This window comes from Haliotis cracherodii, unplaced genomic scaffold (assembly GCF_022045235.1).
Source record: "Haliotis cracherodii isolate W230 unplaced genomic scaffold, xgHalCrac1.p SCAF_5, whole genome shotgun sequence".
NCBI lineage: Eukaryota > Metazoa > Mollusca > Gastropoda > Lepetellida > Haliotidae > Haliotis > Haliotis cracherodii.
The window spans coordinates 31,460,657-31,472,845 of NW_027266308.1; the positions used below are offsets into that span (position 1 = coordinate 31,460,657).

General features: G+C 39.3%; 1 protein-coding gene across 3 annotated transcripts; it reads right to left on the reverse strand.

Annotated features, from left to right (window-relative positions):
- Positions 1-1,173: 1,173 nt before the first annotated feature.
- On the reverse strand, positions 1,174-11,388 carry LOC139442665 (uncharacterized). Of its 3 annotated transcripts, XM_071223523.1 has the most exons (9): positions 11,371-11,388; positions 10,874-10,912; positions 7,905-9,578; positions 7,406-7,531; positions 5,670-6,105; positions 4,321-4,563; positions 3,456-3,601; positions 3,224-3,320; positions 1,174-1,670 (listed from the first exon to the last, which is right to left on the reverse strand). In XM_071223523.1, the coding sequence occupies exons 1-9, from the start codon at positions 11,372-11,374 to the stop codon at positions 1,616-1,618; spliced, it is 2,820 nt and encodes a 939-aa protein (XP_071079624.1). In that variant the 5' UTR covers positions 11,375-11,388; the 3' UTR covers positions 1,174-1,615. The 3 variants fall into 3 exon arrangements, with proteins under 3 accessions (XP_071079624.1, XP_071079625.1, XP_071079626.1); XM_071223524.1 differs by lacking the exon at positions 10,874-10,912; XM_071223525.1 differs by lacking the exons at positions 10,874-10,912; positions 11,371-11,388 and adding an exon at positions 10,057-10,095.
- Positions 11,389-12,189: the final 801 nt, after the last annotated feature.

The window sequence follows — 12,189 nt, forward strand, 5'->3', positions numbered from 1 at the left end:
CATCCCTTTGTTGGTCATGGTCACGGTCACTACTTCTTGGGTCTGTATACGTTCCTTCTTCACCTGAGAATGCCTAAAGCTGAAATGTGGTGGTTGATACTTTTGACCAACAAATCAAGACACAGCCTTGTTTCTGCAACTGATCAGAACAATGAGGGCTCTAGTCACTACAGTGATTGATATTGACCAAAATATCCAAAGGATCATCACAGAGAAAAACCTACTGATCCTGTTGGATCTCTTTTAGACCCAATGGTTCAGACCAAAAACGGTTTAAAATGGTGTTATTTTATTCAAGTTCTGCATGCTCAATGTTTACCCTAAAAAGGCAGTAATAAAAGACAAGTTAAGGTTTATTTGCTTGCAACAGGTAAACTTTTCATGTTTTCCCAGATAGTGACGTAGCACATCCATAAGTCAGAGAAACAATCCCTCACATTGACATTAGATGATACATACATGTGAACATGCACAATTAGTATGAGAAACCTGTCAAGAAGATAACCACTGCACCATGCAGGGTTGTTGGTTTTGCTTACGGGTTTAGAGTCGATCTATCGCTGATTTTAAAAGTCTTATAAACATATATCACTTTGTCTCTTCCCCAAAAGAGCACTAGACGACCTAACCTCCATTTGTTTTATTTTACTGGTTTCAGACCAGCAGACCAGTGTTAGTGTCAAACACTGGCCTAGTCTTAAGGTCATCTGCTCAACACTTCACTATGGCAATTGTAGGGTTAACACAAAGTTCATGCACAGAGTAGTGGTGGTCATTTGACTTTGTTATAAACATCCACGATTTATTTGTGGACTAATTATAGACATCACTTCATAGCAGCTGCATGTATTTACAGGTGATGGAGGAACATGGTTTGTACAAAACCTGTGAAGTATTGACGATGTTGGTCACATGTTCGAATACCAAATTTATCCCAATTATGAACCATGGTTTGTCAGCAGCATACATGTGCTTATGGTTTGCACAAGCTATGTGCTAAAAATATAACACCTGCACACTTTTGGCCCTCTTGCAAGGAACCTATATAAAATACTATTGAAATCAGGTGACCACAATTTTGTGACTTGGCCAAGTTTCCAGGTTGCAAGAAGTACAAAGATCATAACAAACTATACATGATGTGAATGCTTTTATTATTTCACAACCTCAAAATATAGTGTGTATGGACTCATAGTAACTATTCGTATCCATATTTTACATTACTAACATATGATCTCAGCAATACAGAATCTGTTATGATTAGTTTAGTAAAATGGTCGTACCATGCTTGTGGATCTGAGCATAATGACAAGAAGATTTATGGCCAAACATGAAACATAACAGACTACCTAAAGACATACTGTAGCCATTTGTATAGAAAAATAAATATGTAAACAATGAATACTCTCTGAGGCACTGTGCAAGGCTTCACAGCCATTTAACCCTAGCCTGTCGGCCTGAGTTTGGACAATGTTAATGGCATACTCCATCTATTATTTGAGATGAAACTTGACACTTTAGGCCATCCCAAACTCCTGACACACGACAATGAAGTGACAGATTATGAGAAAGGAGCAATGATGATAACTTGGTCTTGAAGTAGATAGGCTTTGTCCTAGAAGTAGAAATAATACCCTAACCCATCGTCATCTGACCATTCATCTTCCACCCTGCAACAGGAAAATAATTAAGTTAACTTCAGTATAAAAAAGGCAGAAATCAAGAAAATATAACCACTTCAGTGTTTTAAGAGTGGGCGTTTGGTTTAACACAACTTTGAACAGTACCGGTATTTCAGTTAAATCACAGCATTTTAGCTTGAGTGAGTTTGGTTTTACACCGTTTGAACAGTATTTCAGTTATACCATGGCATGTCAGCTTGAAGTTGGAGGAGAGTGAGTTGTGTATAACGCTACTTTGGGCAGTAATACAGTTATATCAGGGAGTGTCAGCTTTACTGGGGGGGGGGGGGGGGAATCTGTGTTAGACACTAGGGTCTGATACCTGGGTTTGGTATTGGGTAACTGGGTTGGGTATTAGGGTTTTGAACCTGGGCACTGTGGTGAAGTATTTCAGTTATACCACCACATGTCAGCTTGAAGTTGGAGGAGTGAGTTGGGTATAACGCTACTTTGGGCAGTAATACAGTTATATCAGGGAGTGTAAGCTTTACGTTAGCGTGAGTCATTGAGTGAGGTTGGGTACTGTTTACATGGGTTTGTACCTGGAGGGGGGGTAACTGTGTTGGTAGCTGTGTTGGACACCAGGGTCTGATACCTGGGTTGGAAACTAGTGTTGCCAACTTGGATGTTAAGGTTTTGTACCTGGGTTGGGTATTAGGGTTTGATACCTGGGTTTGGTATTGGGTAATTGGGTTGGGTATTAGGGATTTGAACCTGGGCACTGTGGTGCAGTATTTCAGTTATACCACCACATGTCAGTTTGAAGTTGGAGGAGAGCGAGTTGGGTTTCACACCACTTTGCGCAAGAATACAGTTATATCATGGAGGGGACCAGAGTTGGTTCCCATGTGTGGTATGCTTGAGTTCTGTTACATATATGGTCGGGCACGAAGACTGGATTTGGTTGAGTATTCTGAGATGCTGCACTAAAAGATCGAAGGCTCTGATAAAGTACTTTTTGAGTAACGCCATAATGGGCTAAAGTCATGATGCTTTCCATATTACCTCCCTTCATGAGCATAAGGTAATAGAGGGTTTGGTGCCTTGACTGGGTAAAAGATGCAAGGGTAAGGAAGGTGGTGTGCCTTGGTTGGATAAAAGATGTTAGGATAATTGAGATTTGTGCATAGAAGGTTTTAGTCTATAAAGGAGCCATTCTGCATTTTCCCTTGATAGGTAATTGAGTTTCAGGGAAAATTCAGAATTCATTTTTTTTCCATATTTCATGTTAACGGAAAGAGGACTTTGTTTTAATAGCTTGTTGTTTAATGATGCACTCAGCAATATTCCTGCTATATGCCGGAGGTCTGAAAATAATCGAGTTTTAACCAGACAATCCAGTGATTAACATCAAGAGCATCGATCCACACAATTCGGATATACGATGACATACATTAACCAAGTCAGCAAGCCTGACCACCCAATCCTGTTAGTAGCCTCTTACGGCAAGCATGGGTTGCTGAAGACCAATTCTAACCCAGATCTTCACAAGTAACAGAAAGTTATCATATATATATCTATATAGCTGATAGATCACTTACACTTGTATGCCATCATCGGCATCATCTTCAACCTCTTCATCATCGTCACCAGTATCCCTATCTCCATTCCTATTCCCAAAACCGGATGTCAGTTTATCTGAAATAATATGAACGAATGAATACGCTAACAACTGCAAATGGTATCCAGACTTCAAAACCCAGAAATAAAATGGCCCTTTGGCTACAAAACAACACTATAATTTCCTTGATCAAAATACATGCCACAACTTACATTCTTGTACATGTTTCCTGGGGTCGTACTTCAGAGAGTGGATGTCTGCATCCGGGTGATCCTTCAGATATTGTGCCTTGGCCTCCTTGGCTGCCTTCTCCATCTCCTCCAAGTGGATTTTTTGGGCATCCTCAGTGTTGCTGCATCTGTGGAAAGAAAGTTAACTTAATATATTGACATTTTTGTTGACTGTATATCCCTACAAATGGGCAAGATCCTGTAAGCATTAACATGGAACACATCTACAGATATTTTCTATTCCTGAGGCTTGCCCATGTATTATAATGACCTCTGTTGATATGAACCTTTGACAGAAACAAAAGAAATCTTTCCAAATCAGAAACTCTGTCCCAGAGAGAATCTTCGGCATGACAAGCGAACGTTTTAACCTCTAGGCTACCTGACCACCCCCAGTGAAATGCACTGTATTTCTAATAATTACATATTTGCACAATGTTTAATAATGTGACTTCGGGCAATCTTAACCTAAAATGATCAAATATAATGGAATGAGATGCAGACCGACATCTAGTTACATGCCAACATATACACCACTTGTGATAGTGACACATGTGGCAAATTTATAATTACAAGTTCACGACTGACAATGACTTCTTTTTGTTGAAATAATATTGTGAGATAGTTAGATCTATCTGGTGCCTGCCACTGGATTCACAGGGTCAGTCATGACTTAGAATATGACTGTACAAACTACAAACGACTGAGAACATTGTTATACTAATAAAGCAACATAATTCTGAACATCGGATTTATTAGTCCAAACAATTTCACTGAAAACAGTCCCAATTAATGAGGTTTGTTGCACATTGGTCCAATATGTGCAAGTTTGCTTATTGCCGCTTACCTTCCACCTTGGAAATGGCTGTAGTCAATATTTGGTTTCCGGCACACGTAGCAACTGGTAGCGCCACAGGAACATGTCATCCTGTTGCAGCCAGTCTCCTTGTAGAACCTCTTCTTGCAGCGGTGACAGGTTCTCAACATGGCCTCCGAGATGCGGTTTTCGATGTAGGTTCTCATGCTGGTCTCCCCTTGTTTCTCCACCTCCTCACACTTCAGTGGCACATGATTGGGTTCCTTGCACAGTCTGGAAAAATCATTCTCATCATCAACATGAGTTGAGCTTAATTGATCTGAGCTCAGCGAGTGAGAGTAATATTCCTGCTTTATAACGGCACCATAAAACTGAGTAAGGACTAGTAGTGGGACGATGCTACAATGCATCGATGGATCCAGTTTTTTTATCTCTTGATACAAGTATTGAACAGTCAAACATTAAGTTAAAAATATCTATCCTTACCTTAATTGTTTGCTTTAATAACTGTTACACCAAACACTAATTTTTAGTGAAAATTATTTGTGAAAACGTATATATTTTCATCCATTGTGCCATACCTGACACTGCCAACTGTAAATCATCAGTGTGCCAGGTATTTGGCCATCCTGTCTATGAACAAGATGGCTTATGTACCACAGGTAAGAGCACATGCAAGTATTGTGATAGATATCGGATTGCACAGTTGGTGTATCGTCCCAGCCCTAGTCAGGACCAGTTAAACCACTGACTGACCACATGAACAATGCAACACACAGTGCGGTTAAATGCCCAACAGCTCTGTCTGCTCTTATGACAAACATGAGGTACTGGTGACCTATTCTGACCTGGAATCCCAACAGAGCATTACCAAATTACGGACTCATTTTCTGAAAGGTCCCATTTTCAGACTTATAAGTTTTCATGGTGTTATGTAATAATTGCAGTTTTTAGATATAATGTCTGATTAATTGACAATAGACATATATGCTGAAATGTTTAAAAAAATAATGTTTTTATTACATTACAAACTAATGGGTGGAAAATAAGATATTTTTTTACAGTCCGCACACACTGCGATTTATACAGAAGTAAGTTGCTGTAAAACATCCTTCTTTATACGTCACAGCACAATTGTACCCCTGGTCCATAAGGTCCCTTTTCTCCTGCTGGGTCACAAATTATAACTAGATTGAGAACAGGGGGCAGATTTGTATTCTCTAGCTGACTGTCCAAAATCATAACAGAATGTATAGACAGGTAGATAGATAGACAGACATGCTGGTCAGTATTTCCCACTTTGTTATATGTGAAGGACCAAATAAATGCCATAATGTCAGTATTTATGACTAAAATAATCCCATATTGAAAATACTTACCTGCAAGTCTCCTTGAGGCATTCTGGGTTGAGGCACTTAAATACTTTATCACTGGGGTCAGACATAATGGTGGCAAAATTACAGAATGGGCACGAGACCAGATCAGGAATTTCAGCCATTCGAATCTCCTCTTCTTGTAACCGTGACAACATTCTTGAGAACATTGCTGATGTGAGGACTTCCTGCAGGACTGTCAGTGGAATGTCATACTCACACTCCCCCGTCAAGCAGGGGAATTTTGTCTTCCCTTCACCAAGGGCGGACTCCGTAGATCGGCGGATACATTCTCGACAGAAGAGATGGCCGTCTGCACAGGCAGACAAGTCCTCAAACAGAAGTTCATCATCAAAACAACATCCACATTCATACAGTTCACTATTTCTTCTTGCAGCTTCAAGTTTTTGTTTCCTATCCAGCTCTCTGTTAACAAAATGATCTGAAAGACAATGAAAGAATATTCATCGTCATGACATCACTTGTTTGTAAACATAACTGTCGATCAGTTGCGATTGTTACAATCTCATTAAAATCAGATCTTAGTTCTCGCTACCACGACACAAAGATCTGAGGACATCCCATTAGGGGTTAAGTCTGAACGACCTTTCATCCTACCAATCAGAGCGTCGCTTACCAGATCATGAAAGTGACAGTCGGAACGTGATTTCTAATCATGCATCCTCGAAAACTTTTTACTCAGGGTATTCCGAACGATAGTTACGGGGTTAACGACTGAATCCATATATTCTAGACAATATATTAGCCATTCCAGAATGTTCTTTTGTTCAGGTTTCGAGAATTTGTCAAAATATGTTTCGAAGCGTAGTCGTCAATTTGAAATTAGTGCCGCAAAACACAAGTAAGCTGCCTTCTGACAGGCCAATGTCGACTTCCTGTCAGTCATTCCATTGGTCGATCAAAGTTTGCGCAAGGTCGGTCTGACATGACGTGTAATGGGATGTCCTCAGATCTTTGTTTAGCGGTAGCAAGAACTAAGATCTGGTTTAAATGAGATTGTGATTTTTAATGCATTGTTTGACTGCAGACTGTCGAGCCCGTCAGTGAAGAGCTGTGACTGGTGGCTGCGACAGTATCGAGAGCTCCGCAAACAGGTTATCTATGTGAGCAACTTATATTTCAGTTACATTATGGACTTAACATACCGCCACAAGCCCAAAGTGACCACTACTATGACCATTGGTGAGATTCACAAACTTAATCATGGAGCCGACAGCCCAAGGATCATAATAGGTGTGATCCGGCATTTAAACCTACACACTGCCTCAGTGGTCCAGTGGATAGAGCATCTGCCCAGGGAGTGGAAGACTGGTAGTTTGATCCCAAAACGCATCATACCAAAAGATGGTACTTGTTGTTCCCTTGCCTGGTGTTTGGCATTAATAGGATTAAACAAGGACTGGTCGGCTTGGAGTCAGTATACTGTGTCTGAGTGGGGTAGGTATCCACTTAAACTGTGGAATGGTATCTCAGGGGGCAGCGATAGTCTGGATTAGTACAAACAGGCAGCCACACATGCAGCCACACACTCACACGCCACTATATAAGTGCAATCATCTTGAACCCGACGTGAAACGCCAGTTCACCTAAGCTAGAATCTATAACCAATTAATCCTAGCAGGTGAGGAAAGCAACTCCACCTGTTCTTCCAGCCGCCATTGAGAAGTGCTTCAATAGAGACATATTTTTTTAGGTTTTTGCAAAGATTTCCATAATATTACCTGTGATTCTCTGTTCATTTTGTGAGAAGAGAAGTTCATGATAAAATCTCTCATCTGGTTCATCTGGAAATGGTGAATGTTTTCTCTTGATTTTCCGTCGCCGTTTCTTTGTTTCAGCAGGCTCCTCTAAATGAATGAAAAGTAGTAACAATGAAGTGTTAAGATGATTACATTTCAACATTATTGAAAATAATTTTCATAATTACAGCTGAACTTGGAAGCTCCTATGGCATTTAAAAAAATTGAGCAGATAAAGTGTTTCTTCATCCACAGGCCCTGGTAAAACTGTTTTGTCTTCCTTTGAAACCAAATCTAGAAAAATAATCATTTTACTTATATCAATAAACAAGATAAATCATTTCAAGAATATCACTGTGTCAAATTCGTGATTTTTTAATGATATAAATTGTGAAACAGTTCATCATATTTTAAGTTGTTGAGTGGTGTATGCATATTAATCCTTATACATGTATATAAAAACTGAAGATCGGGCACCTACCTTTCAGTTTTTTCAGTTCTCTGAGAGCTGGTGCCAGATGGTGGTTGTACTTCTCCAGTACCTTCTTCATGTGTGCCAATGTGAAACAGTCAAACTCATTTCTAACATAGACAAAGCAGTGCTCTTTATAACTGTCACTCATATTTGTGTCTGTTTTTGAGAAATATTCCACTGGATCTGGAAATTTGGATAAGAAGTTTTCCATGTCAAATTTTAAATTCTTAATTTGTTCTTGTCTATCATTTTTTTGTTTTTTTTCCAACATATCTTTAATTTTTGGATAGTTCCGTTTTTCAAACATTTGTGCTGCCAAATTTTTCACTCTCTGTGCATCATTTGCCTTTTCTTCCAGCTGTTCAAACAGATAGTTAGGATCACAATCTGGGAATATTTCCCGCAGTTGGTCAACCTCCCCCTGAAGGCTACAGGCACCTTGTAAAGCTGGTTTCATTGGAGTTACCTCCCCTCCATCACTGGAGACTGATAGAGGTGTGCTGCGGCTACCTGTTGATGAACGACCAATTTCCTCTGTCACCCTCAACACCCTGTCTTTCTTATCATGGTGAGCTTCTAAATATGCATAGATTTCATTCCTGTCCATTTCAGGAAACATTTCAGCTACCTTTTTCATGTCTGAGAACACTGGGTCGTCATTTATCAACTGTGGTTCACTGGGTAAAGAATCATCATCAATTACGATGGGCTTGTCAACAACTTTTGTCAACTGATCAACCACTTTCTGAACTCTGTCACCATGGCTACTAAAAGACTCCAGCAAGGCGTAAACCTGATCAGGATTTGCTGCTGGGACTTTTGTGATCACCTTCTGAACCTCATCAAACAGGTCCACTTCATTGGAAGCTCCAGCGGTATTCTTCAAATCCTGGAGAAACAGATTAGCAACAACATCTGTCCGGTCAGCAGCATCAGCATGCCTTTCCAGGAGAACATAAATTTCAGCAGGATTTAATTTCATAGATGCAGCAACTTGCTTAACTTTGTGAATCACAGATTTCACATCCTCATAGAGAGCTGGCTTTGAAACAGTTTCTCCTTTGCTTCTAGGGGCTTCATCTGTTTGTGCGGCATCAGGTGGATTGTCAAGTAATTCTGTTGTCACAATGTCCATTCGGTTTGGATTTGTTCTAATTGGGAAAAGTTTGTCATAAATTACTGACACACCAACATTGGGCACCAAAGACGCAATGACCTCAGCATCTTGTTGCAGTGATGCAATCTTGGCAATGGCTGACATATCATCTTGAGTCCAGTCTGACATTCCTCCATTTTCAACATTAACTGCAGTCCTAATTGTTGTGAATCCACTGGGTGACCCAGTTAATATCCCTGAATCATCCGCATTGCCAGCTTCACAGAAGTCTTCAGTCTTTTGACTGAAATTTCCTCCATCCAAGGAACTGTTAACTGTTACTTTTGTTTTTATTCTACATATTCTAGGTGCAGAATCCACATCGAGGTCAATGTCATCCAGATCTGATATGGACCCTTTGGTGTTTTTGCTGGCCGTGGAATCGTCATCTAGGTCTATGTCATCTAGATATGATGCTGACACTTTGGCCTTTTTTCTGGCCGTGGAGTAAACATCCAAGTCAATGACATCCAGATCGGATGCAGACCTCTTCACTGTTGGTTTAGTTTCCATTTTTAACCCACCTGTTAATTAAAAATAGAAAGATCAATCCAACATGTAGCAACATTATCATGATTATCATATTGTATTACAACAGAGGATTAGCATGAAATTGAGACCCTATAGCACAGAAGCTAGTGTCTAACATTTTCAATTACTACTAATTACTGTCTTAATGTTAGTGTACAGGTTTTGTTCCTGTTTTTCTAGTTGAGAAAGATTGACGCTTATTTACACAGCACAATATCAACAGCTAAACCATGGTGGCCCGATTATACTCAAGTATTGCCCTGGCAAACCATAGGTTGATAGACGAGCAATGACGGTATCTCAAAATAGAGATATACTACTGACAAAAAATAAGGGACTAATGATTTGTATGTAGCTATCATTGAGGTGTAAATTTACAATTCTGTGGCACTGCATCTGAATGCAACATCTAATCATAAAGAAATATTGGGAATCACTAATACAACTGAGCTATTGACATGCTAAAAATACCTCTGAGACTGTATCTCGAAGAACAGACAAAATGGCGAATTGTGGGTATGATAGAGGGGGCACGTCATTATCCCAAGTTGCCCCAATGTTTGGCAAATCAAATGGTGTAATTTCTCAAATGTGGGACAAGTATAGTCAAACGTGTGGGGTTGCAATGAGACCTGGGCATGGCAGGCCTAAAGAAATGACCACCTAGACAAGATCGTCTCCTTACATTAACTGCACTTCACAATAGATTCATATCTGCTCCAGATATCAACAGAAGAATTCTGTACATTAACAGAAAAGTGAGTTTCAACATCTACCATTAAAAAGCGGCTCTATGCAGGCAACCTGAAAGCAAGGCGTCCTGTGAAGGGTGTGATCCCAACAGTTTACCATGGCAGGCCTCACAGTTTATTTTTTGACAAAGTAGCCAAGTGGCTACAAATACTTTTTTCGATGGTGGCCACTGGTAAAATCAAGAAGTCAAGCCATTGTTTTTGGTAGCATTGAAATTATCTTTTAAAAGTTTTCTTATTAAATTCCTCTCATAATATGTAGAAGTCACAGCATTAGTCTTTGAATCGTATATTAGCCACGCATATTTCATGAGCCATTCTTTGTATAATTTTCTTTTCACAGCAACCAATTTTGATTTACTTTTGAATGTCACTCGCATCGATGGTTTCTTCATGTATTTATTTGAACGTCAAATTGTGTTGTTCATACAGTTATGAATGTCAATTTCATGGTCATGTGACTGACCTCTCGTCCAATGTAAATGCTGTATATCGTGTAAAATTTATATTAAAATTTTTGCTAGATCTACTGTTACCTGTTACACAGCATTTACACCTTTCCATTTTTGTTAGGCCTGAAACAATGCAAACAAAGATAATGCGAAAATTAACCATGATGTTCGAGCTATCAGCGTCTTGTGCAAATAATCATGCATGTAAATGACGGGAGACAAGAGCCACTTTTTTACTTGTTGGTTGTCAACAGGTTAAATTACATAAAATGTTCAGTAACAGATTGTCCACCGTTTTGAGACTACATGTAATTAAATTACGTTTCTTCACTTTTTTTAAATCAAAATAACTGTAATTCAAAATATGTCCTGATCATCCAGATCTAGACCCCAGAGTCCATTTTATCAGCTGTTAAATGTTCAACTTTCACTCAGATCTAGCCACTTGTTGATATGGCATTGATGATTGAGAACATATTGAATAACATGGAAACAAAGTGTGTAACGTTTTGATTCTACATTCTGAATAAAAGCCTTTTCCTTCGTCATCAAGATATCTAATAAATTAATGGATGCCATACACATATGTTCAGCGACAGACCGACTTAGTTGGAAATAGTCAAAGTCCTCACCTCTCGGGCCGTCTAATTCCATGAAGGGAGGTAATCCATACGGATGCTGTCAGGAAACCGCTAAATACAAATTGCTCCACGTATTTATACAATCTGGTCTAAATCGGTTGAGTTGATCGGCATATTCCGCCACACCCTTCCTTGAAATAAATCTGTCGGTTAAATTACGATTCCTCTTCAAAATGTGTATAACGACACACATCGCAGATAACTTCACCAATGGCGATCAAGGGGATGGCCATTTCACGCCAAGTAGATCTACTGATATTGAAGAATAGTGAGCCTTTTCGACTAACATTTAGTCCCAGAGTTATTTTATTTAAAAATATATATCTACAAAACATTAAATAAAATAAAAATGTAGCACAGAACAATGGATAGTTTCATTCAATCTAGACTTACTAAATCTTTCTAGACTTTGGGATTCCTTTCTTAAATTATTCTCTAGGATCTGGGAGACGGGCCAGAGACCTATCAACAGACTCTGCTTCTTGTCTCGATATTCAGTCGCTGTCTGAAATTGATCCCCCGCGGTATTCCGGGGCAGAATAGATCCTTGGACCATGTTATTGCCTCACAGAACATGAAAACCCTGGCTATACCTTAAACGTTCCATCATCTGATTTGTGACATTATTAATACTTTTTAACGTATCAAAATGATCCTTTATGGAACAAATATTGTATTGGAGAATTTTATTCTCACAAAAAAATCACCATTGCAAATTCAACATCCGGAAGAGTTTCTCCGTGAAAAGCGACTGCTGTT